The sequence below is a fragment of the Nicotiana tabacum genome, chromosome 9, assembly GCF_000715075.1.
Source record: "Nicotiana tabacum cultivar K326 chromosome 9, ASM71507v2, whole genome shotgun sequence".
NCBI lineage: Eukaryota > Viridiplantae > Streptophyta > Magnoliopsida > Solanales > Solanaceae > Nicotiana > Nicotiana tabacum.
In genome coordinates this window covers 64,493,560-64,505,517 of record NC_134088.1, presented here as the reverse complement: position 1 = coordinate 64,505,517, position 11,958 = coordinate 64,493,560, and the positions used below count along the sequence as shown (strand labels likewise).

At 37.4% G+C, this 11,958-nt stretch overlaps 1 protein-coding gene and 1 long non-coding RNA gene across 2 annotated transcripts; one reads left to right on the top strand and one right to left on the bottom strand.

Annotated features, from left to right (window-relative positions):
• Positions 1-4,120: 4,120 nt before the first annotated feature.
• Positions 4,121-5,481, bottom strand: LOC107825640 (uncharacterized). Its single transcript, XM_016652514.2, has 4 exons — positions 5,324-5,481; positions 5,121-5,245; positions 4,916-5,031; positions 4,121-4,431 (listed from the first exon to the last, which is right to left on the bottom strand). Exons 1-4 carry the CDS (start codon positions 5,373-5,375, stop codon positions 4,293-4,295), a joined length of 432 nt encoding a protein of 143 aa, XP_016508000.1. The 5' UTR covers positions 5,376-5,481; the 3' UTR covers positions 4,121-4,292.
• Positions 5,482-8,346: 2,865 nt separating this feature from the next.
• LOC107825641 (uncharacterized) lies at positions 8,347-10,507 on the top strand. The gene is made up of 2 exons (XR_001657130.2): positions 8,347-9,866; positions 10,114-10,507. It is a non-coding gene; the product is annotated as an uncharacterized LOC107825641 (long non-coding RNA).
• The last annotated feature ends 1,451 nt before the right edge of the window (positions 10,508-11,958 follow it).

Here is an 11,958-nt window from a genome sequence, read left to right as displayed (position 1 = left end):
TTGTCGTGAATAACCTTATTTCTGATCCTATATAACCTGGTGTGCCCGCACATCCATCTCAACATCCTCATCTCTGCTACCTTCATCTTCTGGAGAAGCGCGAGCTTGACTGGCCAACACTCAGTCCCATACATTGGAGGCACTAAGTTGAAAAATCTTAGTGTGATTCAGGTGCTTCTATTAATCTTATGCCTTTGTCTATTTTCAGGAAATTGGAGGGAGAGATTGGAGAAATAAGATCTATACATGTGTCCTTGTATCTGGCGGATCAGACCACAATCATACAGGAAAATATAGTGGAAAATATGCTAGTTTGGGTAGATAAATTTGTGTTCCCCGTGGACTTCATCGTGGTGAATATGGAAGAGAATAGGGAGATACCTATGATTTTAGGGAGACCCTTCTTGGCTACTGGTAGAGCGATTTTGGACATTCAAGAAAGGCAGCTCATGCTCAGAGTGGGGTAAGAAAGGGTGGTCTTCAAGATGGAAGGAGCAATAGGGGCCCTAAAGGAGCTAGTTGGATAGAGTAAGCATGATAAGTGTGGGGTGTACTCAAAGAAGGAAGAAAAAGAGCTCTCACCATGGATGTGTGCACTGGGTCGAGCGTGCAAAGGAGATCCCGATTTTGATTCAGATCTTGACTAGATGAATCAGGGTAGTTTACTTTACCTTTTGCTTTTTATTTGTATGTAATGGGGACATGACACAATTTAAAGTGTGTGTGTGGGAGGGTGGGGATGTAAATATGTACATGTGTGTTTGCTTTCTTTGTTTTGGTTAGAAAAAATTGACTTTTCCCGACGATGGATTCCACAATTGTCTTCTTGAGGGATCAAAGTCGAAGAAAAAAAATATTTTGTTTTTTCTTAGGTAGTGCAACAACCCCCCCCCCCCCCGGTTTTTCTTTATGTAGCGATTCTTTTCCAAGGGTTTTACTTGAACCGAGTGTAGTTAGTTTTTCTTTTGTTAGGAAATTTGAATTCTTGTGCTATGGTATGAAATGGAGATGAATTTTCTCGACCTTTTTTTGCCTTGAGAGTAGTGAATGGCTCAGTTGTTACGTCTAAGCTCAGTTCTTGACTCATGTATAAGTGCCTATTTTGACGTTGCTTAACTGCTTTGACTAGAGAGTCGGGATAGATCCGATCCTAAGTGAGTTATGTGCCATAGTGTGAATAAGGTTTGTTGATATTCTATGCATGTCAGTTGATGTCTAGAACTTATCATGTGTGTTTGCAAAGAAAAATAGTCGTCTTGTTCAATCTAGGAAGTGATAGAGGCGTTTCTTTGTTGAGCCAGATATATGCTTTTACCCACCTAATTAATATGTATCGTAGTTAACCCCTTTGAGTATGTAATCCTATTTATTTGGAAACCACACTACAAGCCTGACCCCTTTCTTTGAATTTACTATATGTTTGAACCTTTTAACTCTCTCGAGTACTTGAAATTGTTATGAGCTTGTAAAAGCTAAGTTGAGGTATGGTCGTATTTTTGAGTGAAACTATTGAAAAAAGAGGAAAGTTCATTGTTTGAAAACATTGTGAGAGACACTTGTAGGGAATTGAAAGGAAAAAAAACAAGTTAGTTTGCTTGAAAAAAAAATCAGAACATAGAAAAGAAAAGAAAATTGATTCCTTCCTAGTTGTAGTTCTCATCTTGGTTGTGCTTAAAGATATTGAGAGCTTGATGCTATTATGTGTGAAGGTTAGGGTTTGGTTAAATACAAGTGTCTGGTTTAAATTGTTAATGTATATGTATTAAAGTGCTTAGGGAGGTGTAGTCACCATATCCAATAGTATCCTACCCGTCCCACAACCTACATTACAACCAAAATAAAGTCTTATTTGATCTTTGACTGAATGAGCGCAATTAGTAGAGTATTACACTACGGGCAAGCATATGGTGCGTATTCTGTGGCACATGAATTTTGATTCTAAGATGAGTGAATTCATTGTGTCTTGAGTTCCTATTTGTTCTTGAATTTTATTTTGTGTGAAACTACTCTCTATCTTTGGTGTGAGGGAACATGATTTGCAAAGGAAAGGTAATGTCTTTGGCCTCTGTGTTAGAGTAAGTGAGCAAGTTTTGGGAAAATACGTGGTGTTTTTGAGTCAAGTCTTGAGGCTAGTGTGTTATGATAGGGTACTTAGTCTGCTTTAAATATTCTGGGCATGATGTGTTAGGGATGTTGTCTGATGAGAAGGTCATCTCTATGTGAAGTTCAGTTTGATTACTCGAGGACGAGCAATGGTTTAAGTGTGGGATGTTGATGGTAGGCGAGAAACCCATATTTTAGTCATAGTTTGCACTCTAATCACTGTATTTTACTTGTGGTTGAGTTTAATTAATGGTGATTTGCGCTTATTACGTGTTTTATACCTTGCAAAAAATGATTCCGAGCTATTAAGATAATTTGGAGCTAATTTGAACAAGTTTGAGCTTTGAAGTCTGAGTAAAAGCTCAAGAAATTAAGTCGGGATCATATTCGGGGGTCGAGGACCAAGTATAGATATCAACAAGTGAGGAAAATAAATTACTCTAAGAAAAATGCACTGCCACGCTGCGAGGCGCGGGGCGATAGTGCAACATTTCTGGTGAGTGAAAAAAATCAACTCTCTGAAAATCCTCACTGATGTTGCTCATGGGGCGGCGCATGGCGCGTCGCGCCAGTGTATTTTTGCGATCCAATTGTCCCACTCCTGTTTGGAAAAGGTAGTTTCGATCGGGCCCGTTCCTACATGGTATAAATACATCAAAAAGCGATTTTTAGGGACTTTTCAACCTACAGAAGATTGGAAGAGCATTGGAGACTCAAAGCACTAGGATTCATCATTCTTTCCTCAACTCAACACCCGAGTTTGGATTGAATTCATGTTTTTTTTACTCTTTCATTATATTTGTGATGACTTAGGGTTTGACGGATATGGTGTTTTGATTGCTATTTGTGAATTTTAATTCTATTTCTTTGCTTGAATTTGTTTATGGAGCGTTGAATTATTTGCAGCTTTATTCACCAATTTATTTAATCGAAAAAGGAATATTATGGTGATTATGTTGCATTATTTTGTTTGTTTTAATTCAGTGATTCTCTTAAATAATCGAAAGACCTTGTTGAATTGTTGATTAAATAATGTTAGGAGAATATTTGAGAGACATTTTCCTGAAGACTAATTCATAAGCGCATGCTTGCATATTTTCACAGTACTTATATTAGTTCACCTCGTAGATTTATGATTTAATCGAGAGAGGAGTCTCACTACACGTTTGAACTAATCATCAAGTAAATTCGTGAGAATCCTTAGAACATTAGAGTGAATTGAACTAGAGTTGGATTCCAAATAGCTATCTTGTACCTATCCTGTCACGACTCTTATATCTCCCATTGATATTTCAGTGTTGCTCAACTCTTGTCTTCCAGTGATCAATTGTTAATTGTTTTAGTCTCATAGTTAATTTTAGTTATTAATCATTCCAACAAACGTATTAATCATCCTGAATAGCGTTAAGCTAGAAATTACTTGAGCATTATTTAAATTCAATCCCCATAGAGACGATAATCATAACTATACCATCTTTGACTAGCGAACATTTTTGTGTTGTGTTTGCGCTCGTCAAGTGCATAAAAGTCTACATTTTCCGAATGAAGCATACTTTCAATCAAAAACTGTTTAGTATGGAAGGTATGAATAATGTGTTCAATTCATAATAAACCTAAAGCTGGATAGGGCTCCAACGAAGTACAATGAGATGGCGCCTAGAAATTAAGATGAGATAAGCATTAGCATGACCAGCAAATAAAATAAAGTCAAGCACAAATTCCTTTCATTATGGTCCCTTCTTTCTGGATTCAGGGCATGCAACAGAGTTAACCTTGGTTCTCCACGAAAGGAAACCAATGGGTGGCTAATCATATATGAAGAAGTTGCTAGTTTGGTATACTTGACAGACAGCAAGAACCAAAAAAAAAAAAGCTACCTAAATTTAGGGGTTGCTTGAGAAGAATAGAGGCGGGGTAAGGAAAGTGATTCGTACAGATGGTGGATATGCAATTACGTCTAAACATTATTGAATGTTGACACTGCAGCTCAGAAACAAATTAAATTTACAAGCTCAACAAAACCTAAAAAAACCATTACACCTTAAATTTACAAGCGTGCATAAACAACACCTAAACACATTACATTTACAAGCTCAACAACACCTTAGATGTACATATGCTTGTTCATCCAAACTCTATATCAAAATTTAACTAGCTTGATTTCAGAAACATGAGTCATCAAGAGTTGATTATCCTGTTTGGGCTTGTTTGGTGTTTGGTGCAATCATATTGGGGGCTGCATTGAACCGTGACGCACGCTTGTAAGTAGCCTCTTCTGGTGCTAGCACTGGCGGTTCATTCAAATGTGCCAAACTGCTAATTACCCACCTACAGCCATAGCCCAATATTACAACTAATCAGGTCCAACATTAAAGTAACTAACATGCTACAATGCAATGTAATTAAATTATGATAGTGCAAAAAGGTTTTTTTACTGTTAGTGTATATAAGTTTAATAATTTAATTAGGAGACATAATTTCCCAAATACTTCTTACACCATCAATGGATAAAAGATACTTTTGTACTATTGTTGCGAGGGGGCATATATGACTACATATTTCTTGGAGAGAATTCTGGGTGATATGAAGTGCATTTATACAAGTAATATTCAGTAGGAATAATAATTAAAAGAACTGTAGATTGATCGGTTGGCCTAGTGAAAAGAGATTATCTCGCTTAGTTTGAGAGAGCACTTGTTAAATTAAATATTTTTTGCCCCTAAATGTATACACTATTGACTTTAGTTGCTCTCATAAACTCATCCACCACATTTTCAAAGTTATAGATCAAATATCAAATATGCGTACATACCAGCCGTGTTTCTCGATTAGTTTCTCCCAATTTGTATCACTGTTGATACCCAAAATCTCCCCGGAGTTTGACGTTTCGTACTCCTTTTTAGCAGTCTCTTCAAAGGTACTATTAGCCTGTCCCAAAACAACCAACGTCTAAGCCACTAGAAATTAATTAATACCACACCATCCTTTCGACATTAGAAGAGTAAAAATACTATTACCTGATTTGGGCTGCGAGGGGATAGCATAGAACTATCTCTGGGATGCTCTTCTTCTTTCTTTTTTTGGGATCTCCAATAGGCATTTATTTCTTCCTTTGTTAATGACGTGTTTCTCTTATATTTCACTGCAAAGTAAAAAAGAATTATTTCGCAACTAAAACTCAGAAAACTATAAGGTCAGTAGAAGATATGCAGCAACTTACAAACTTTGGGGTCAGGAATATTACAGGCCCAACCTGCCATAAGGGAACCCATATTCACTTATTATTTAATTTGCTGGTTTTCTTTGAAGCAGTTGATAGTATACTCAGTTCCTGAGTGTATCTCTCTGAAATAATGTGTCTTTAATAAAGCTTTACTAGAAGACAAGTTCATAAATTTATTTTGGGCGCTTGCTTTGATTTTTAATAATATTAGGCGTGGAACTTCTAGCAGCACGTAGATATGCATGCAGGGTGACGAGAACTTTTGGCAAGATAAGTACCCAAAATGGAAAAGAGAATTTATGATACAAATGGATGTCCTATAGATCGTCACGTCATAGTTTACATTAAGTATCATCCAAAAATATGTTACGTACATACGATCTTCACGTGACCAAGTCAGGAAGCCAAGCTTATCTAACTTCTGAATTGGATTCTTTTTATTTACCCCTTCAAAATGAGTAACAATTAAATTTGTATGTGATTTAAAAGATACGTGATTTAATTCAATACGAATGATCTAAGAATAACAAATAAGTAAATTAAAGAGAGAATGAACGGTCAAACCAATCACAATATAACAATCATGCCTGACCTTAAGTTGAACACTGAAAATCGGCCTCGATCGAGTCCTCGATATGAGCTCGTTTACAATCAAAGAAGAGAATAACCGAAGAACACTTTGAATAATAGCTAGAAGACAAAAATAAAATTTTATTCCTTTGATATGCGTGTCAATAATGTATTTAAAATAAAAAAATTCTCCCATTTATATAGTAGGAGAATTTTAGTCCTAATAAAAGTTTAAATAAGGTAAAAATCTTCTTTTTCCGGTAAATGTCAATCCGCAATTGATATCAGACGGGATCTGCACTGTAATATCCGATTGAAGGCGAATATTATGGCTCCCCACTTATCACGACCAATCGTTCCTCCTTTTCCCGTGGGTCTCAAAATTTTACTTGGTCATGGTTCGTTATTTTGCCATGCCCGATCCTAGATACATCGTTCACTCCTTCTGAGTTTCGATACGAGGGATCCTTCTGCCTTGCTTGTAGTTGCATCGAACCGCGCTTCCCTCTCGTTCTCTTATTGGAAAATCGGAGAAAACTTTACCCCTGAATTTACCCGTATACAGATAGTGCCCTCGTTTTTCGGAGAGCAGATTTATCATAGCGACGGGAAGCGACCAGTTGACCCCGGTTCCTTCTTCCGTATGCTATAACTGAGTCGACGGGTCAGTGAAATGTCCCATCGATCACATCGCTCTGACTTCGGACACTTGTTAGCCACCGGTTGACCGTCCTCGAATGCGAAACGTCACGCATTAATTACTCCACTCTACCTGTTCATATAAGGACAATGTAAGCAAATTGATAATAGTATGCTGACTACTTATCTACCGTCATTAGTTAACTAATTAATCATTCTAAATAGAATATTTATAACTCTGTTTCACAGTAAGTATTAAGATAATATTAATGAGCAAGGATTATGATCCTGACTTTAGTACCGAATACTCTGAACTTGATTCAAGCCCAATCGTTGAAGGCATATCATAACAACTAAGGAAAGCTAAGGAGTCTTCAATCAGGTACCAAATTGACGATATTTTAATTCTCTTTGATCTTCCTGTTCAGAGTAACGATTTTACCATATGTGGTTCATTACAGTTTACAGGGGTCAAGTAGCGGTGAAATGTTGAAAACTCATTAGAAGAATGATGGGAATGGCTAGATGAACATTATAGCTTGGATATAATCATTCCATGGAGATTAGGCACAAATATAATTAAAGGTTCTTGATTTTAAAGGTGTCGTCTTTTCCGAAAATGATTTAACTTAATTATATGCATTACGTGATAGACGAAGATATACTATAGGCTGAGATATCCCATGTGATTAACTATCTCACCTTCTATATGAGATAATTAATACCATGATTTGGTATAAATTTATACTTATATTAACTAATACTCATAACTAAATATGGGATAAATACAATCATAAATTTTATCCCGAGATTAGTATTCTTATCCCGGTAACCAAACGATCCCTAAAGGTATAAAGTTTTTACCATCAATATGTAGAAGTTAAATTTTGAAAGAAATAGTCCATCTTTAGTGCCTACAGTTCTAACATTTTAGATCTCTTTCCAAAATTTATATCTCATTGCACACAATTTGGTTCCAAATGATCTGTATTAATGATCGGTTATTTGTTTAATCTAAAGTTTGATTATTAAGTCAAGCAATTAAATTTATAAAATTTAGGCCATAAGCAATCTCACTAAATCAAATGTAGTTGACCATTAGACAATATAAAATAATGGACGTTACGAAATAATAGTGACAAAGCAAATAATTAAACAAAAATAATAAAAAGATAGAAGAGAGTAATTCTTGTTGATCGATCCGGGATAATTGATAGTTGATGAACATTAGTAATAAGTATTAGATGAAAAATAATTTTTTTAAAGTTATTTTATAAGAGTGTGTATTACAATGATAGGAGAGGTAGATATTTATAAGACAATCTAGCCTTAACTAACTCTAAGCACCTCTCCCGCATGTTGCGGAAATTAAATCGTCGTTGTTGGACGTGATAAGATAGAATCCCAGACATTTTAGAGTTTAACGGTGATGGGATGTCGATTGTCTGGGTATCGTGAAACTTCTAGATGGATCATTTCGGAACATTGCTATCCGATATAACCAAAGTAGACCCGTGACCAAGTTCTAGGAATTGTTAAGATTTCTTCGGTCTTTGAACAAGCTAGAACCGGCTAACTAGGAGTTGACTATGATGAGTTTCTTCAGTACTTGCCACGTTTCCGATAAAAGAGTCTTCATGCCGGTATATTAATTACCAACAGAGATAGCTCCCTCACTTTTCGGGCAGTTCTCTTGAGCTGACTGGAAAATAAAAAAATTTATGTGGGAAATAAAACATAACCGTCATCTGATAAAGCGGATGTCCCTTCAACTTTACAACTGGTACATGTGACAAGATCAGGTTATTGATGATGTCATTATTCATTAACAAGGCAATAATTACCCTGCGCTTGAAAATACCAACTCCCTTCACCCATTCTTCTTCTTTTCCCTATTCATTTTTCTGTTAGAGATTTTATTGTTGTTTCGTGAAACTTTTCTTAAGTTCTTGCCTTTTCAGTCTATAATTTCTAAATTTTCTTTAGTTTTGTCTTCATGTATGCATATTGTTTATGCAATCTCAGGGTCATGACCTTCAACCTAGTTAATACTCCGCCATCACAAGATTTGACACTACCGAGAGATGGTTTCTGATGGCTCCTACCGAAGAGGTGAGGAAGTAGATATGATGGGGTTGGTGAGAAAGGAAAAAACCATCACCCACAAATCTTCCTTTGGGATCAATAGCACTGACTGTGATCCTAGTCTAGAGAAAACCGTGTGCGACATTATTCCCAAGGAGTTGAACCTCTCAACTGACTGATCTCAAGGCAAGATCGCGAAGCATCTCAGTGACAGAAATGCCCTGGTGGATGAATACACTTCTTTAATACAGTTGGACCACCTTCCTTCCGTTCGGGTGGAGTGTGGATGGGATGAAAATGTACAGGTTCATTGTGTCCGATAGGGCAGCTGAATTATCAACCATGGCGATTATTTTTTATTTGTGTACAAATATTCCTCCACCATTAGGTTTGGGCTTTCAATTAATGAATTCTCCGAGGAGATGTGTAGAAGATATAATATTTGCTTGGATCAAGTGGGGCCTCAAGTATGGAGACTCATTACAGGCTTCCTCTAGTCTTCCTTCCTCGACCGATGAGAACTTTACTTTTTGGCATTTTCTGCATCTCTAATCTCCCAAGCTTTTTTGGGGCGGCATGTTCACAATGAATCCACGAGGCAAGTGGGCCATCATCTCCAACACCAATGATGATTATGATCGGGGATGGTTGTTTACTATGCTTACCTCATGATTCATCTAATCTGCAATCACCATAGTGACTTTTAACACTATGTAGGGATGGGTCGGCAAGATCTTAAGTGTCTCCACCAAAGCTTCAAGATCTTGGAAGGCCATTTCTACTGAAAGAGAGTGGAAGGCCAATAATTATGGTAGCATCTTGTTTTATCAATTTGAATTGGTTACAACACTATTATGGAACTATACAACTCAGTTTTTCACATCTTTGGAGGTTCGACTGGGAAGAAGTAGCAGTCTCAATCCTGACTTTAAGTTTAGCCCTTGTTTTCTGATCTTGGAGGGGCTTAATAGGCACTTTTTGGATTTACTTACTAGGAAGAAATAAAATTTTGATATGTCTAGTGTCGTCCCGGAAGGGGGGAGCCAACAATCGGTGAGACAACCTCTTGTTGGTTCTTTTTAAGAAGATAAATAATGACATTAGCAAGAGGGGGAGCAACCCGGGAAAGTTAAAGGTTTGCATGAAGCACCTATGGTTATTTATCGGGAATGATATCGTCTAGAGTTTAGGGATGCCAACAGAGATCAGGAGCAGGTGTTGCAAGCCAGTCTCTCAACTAACGTCGGTAATTGCACAATTATGATCTTCGTTCCTGGCAATATTAATATTTTCAAGGCTCCAAGCCATGCTGGCATTTATCTACATGAGTTGATCAATCCCGTGGAAAGTGTCCAACTTAGGAGGCACTCAACAGAGGGGTTGATTTCACATATTATTTTGTTAGCTCTCAAGATAAGATAATTTGTTTGCATTAAACTATTTTGCTATCCTGGGGACTACTATTTTAGTCACTCATATATTTCATTTTGTAGGGCAAGTTGATCTCCATGGATGGACTTAAAAGGGTGCAGGGGTAGATGGCTAAGGTTATGGAGCTTACCGAGGCAAATCAAAAGTTGAAGTCCGATCTTGAAGGATTTAAGGTTGAGAAGGAGGCCTTAGTGCAAAGGGAAGATGCCAATGCTAAGAGTTCAGAGCAGTTGCAGAAAGAGCAGAAAGAGCTGGAAGACTGGGAGCCATCCTTCTCCATGGAACTGTCTCTCATGCCACGACCTTGGGGAGCGAGACCGGCGCTCAACCGAAATACCTCGGTCGAACAAGCCTGTACAATACCACCTACCCAATTCTCCCATGAATAAAGAGAAGATACATTTTATTAATTAGACAGTAAGAGGTCATGTGAATAATACCAGTTCATTTCCATTAGTTACGCCATTAACAAGTCTCCAAACAGTACACTATACATTCGTGGTTGAAGTGGAACATGTGATATAATTACAACAAATTTAGTTTAACTTTCTCAAAATAAGATACAACCCACACAACGTCTACGGAACCTCTAACAGAAATAAGAGACTGCTAAGACAGTGCTGGCAATAAAGCCTCGGCTATACTTCAAAATGCTAGGTACAAAGGACAAGAGATACAGGACCTCAAAATGAGGTGGAACTCACCAAGTCAGCTGAGGAGAGGGTGTGCTACTATCACTGATCAACACCATCTGCTATGGAACCACCTGTACCCATTAAAGATGCAGTGCCCCCAGCAAAATGGACGTTAGTACATATAAAACAATACTAGTATGTAAAGCTAAACACCCTCTAAATAGAACGAATAATAGTAAACGGAGAAGGAAACATGAAATCATTTAGAGACTCAAACAGTTTTCAAGGTGTCGAATTAGGGGAAAGTAAATTTCAAGTAAGTTTCAATCTTTTTAAGTTGGGAGATCTTTAGAACCGATACACCATCGTATTTTTTAGTACGGAGTCCGATCTCAGCCCAATCGGCTAAGCCGTCTCACATCGAGACATCCACTCACAATACCACCATGTGCGCGGCATGGCGTCCGATCTCAGCCCGATCGGCTAAGCCGTCTCACCTCAATGTTGTGTGGGTCGACATCACATCACATCTCGCTAGCAATAATCTCATACCATATAAGGGAAAATATCTCAACACATCAATCTCATCCCATATAAGGGAAAACAACCTCATTACATTAACACGGGGATTTACCTCTCAATCACTCCTACACCGGCACGTGTAGTTTCGGGGTTAGATTTTTTTGGCCTACCCTTCTTCGACGGCTAAACGATACTCCCAAAGCATTTATTATTAAAAGGATTTACCACTCATTTCATATTATTTTAAATATCATTCATTTCATTGGCACCATTGGCCATAACGCAATATCATTCTTGGCACGTTGGCCGCACTTCATATTTCATACTCCTTTCTTTCACTTTCAAATATCATCACGGGTCATCAACATCAAGGCTTTTCAAATTAAGACTTTAAATACGCATGTTAGCAAATAAGAGTCTTAGGCACATAGGGATTTCTTACACAATTTGGCATAATAACTTTGTTTTGATCTTGACTTGAAGTCACAACATTTTAATACATACTCATACTTTGAACACGCTCCCGAAGAATAACATAATATGATAAAAATATCTGGAACACATTTTTAACATATTCATAGATACATCTTTCAACACCACAGTTATTTGGAATAGTCAATTTAAAATGAACAACTCGGGACTTATAAGAACCTCATGGGATTCTGTAAGGCCCCATAAACTTTTGCAAGGAATTTAAGGTTTTGTGGCGCCGAGGTAGGCTTAGGTGTTTGAGGATTGTAGAAAATCCTC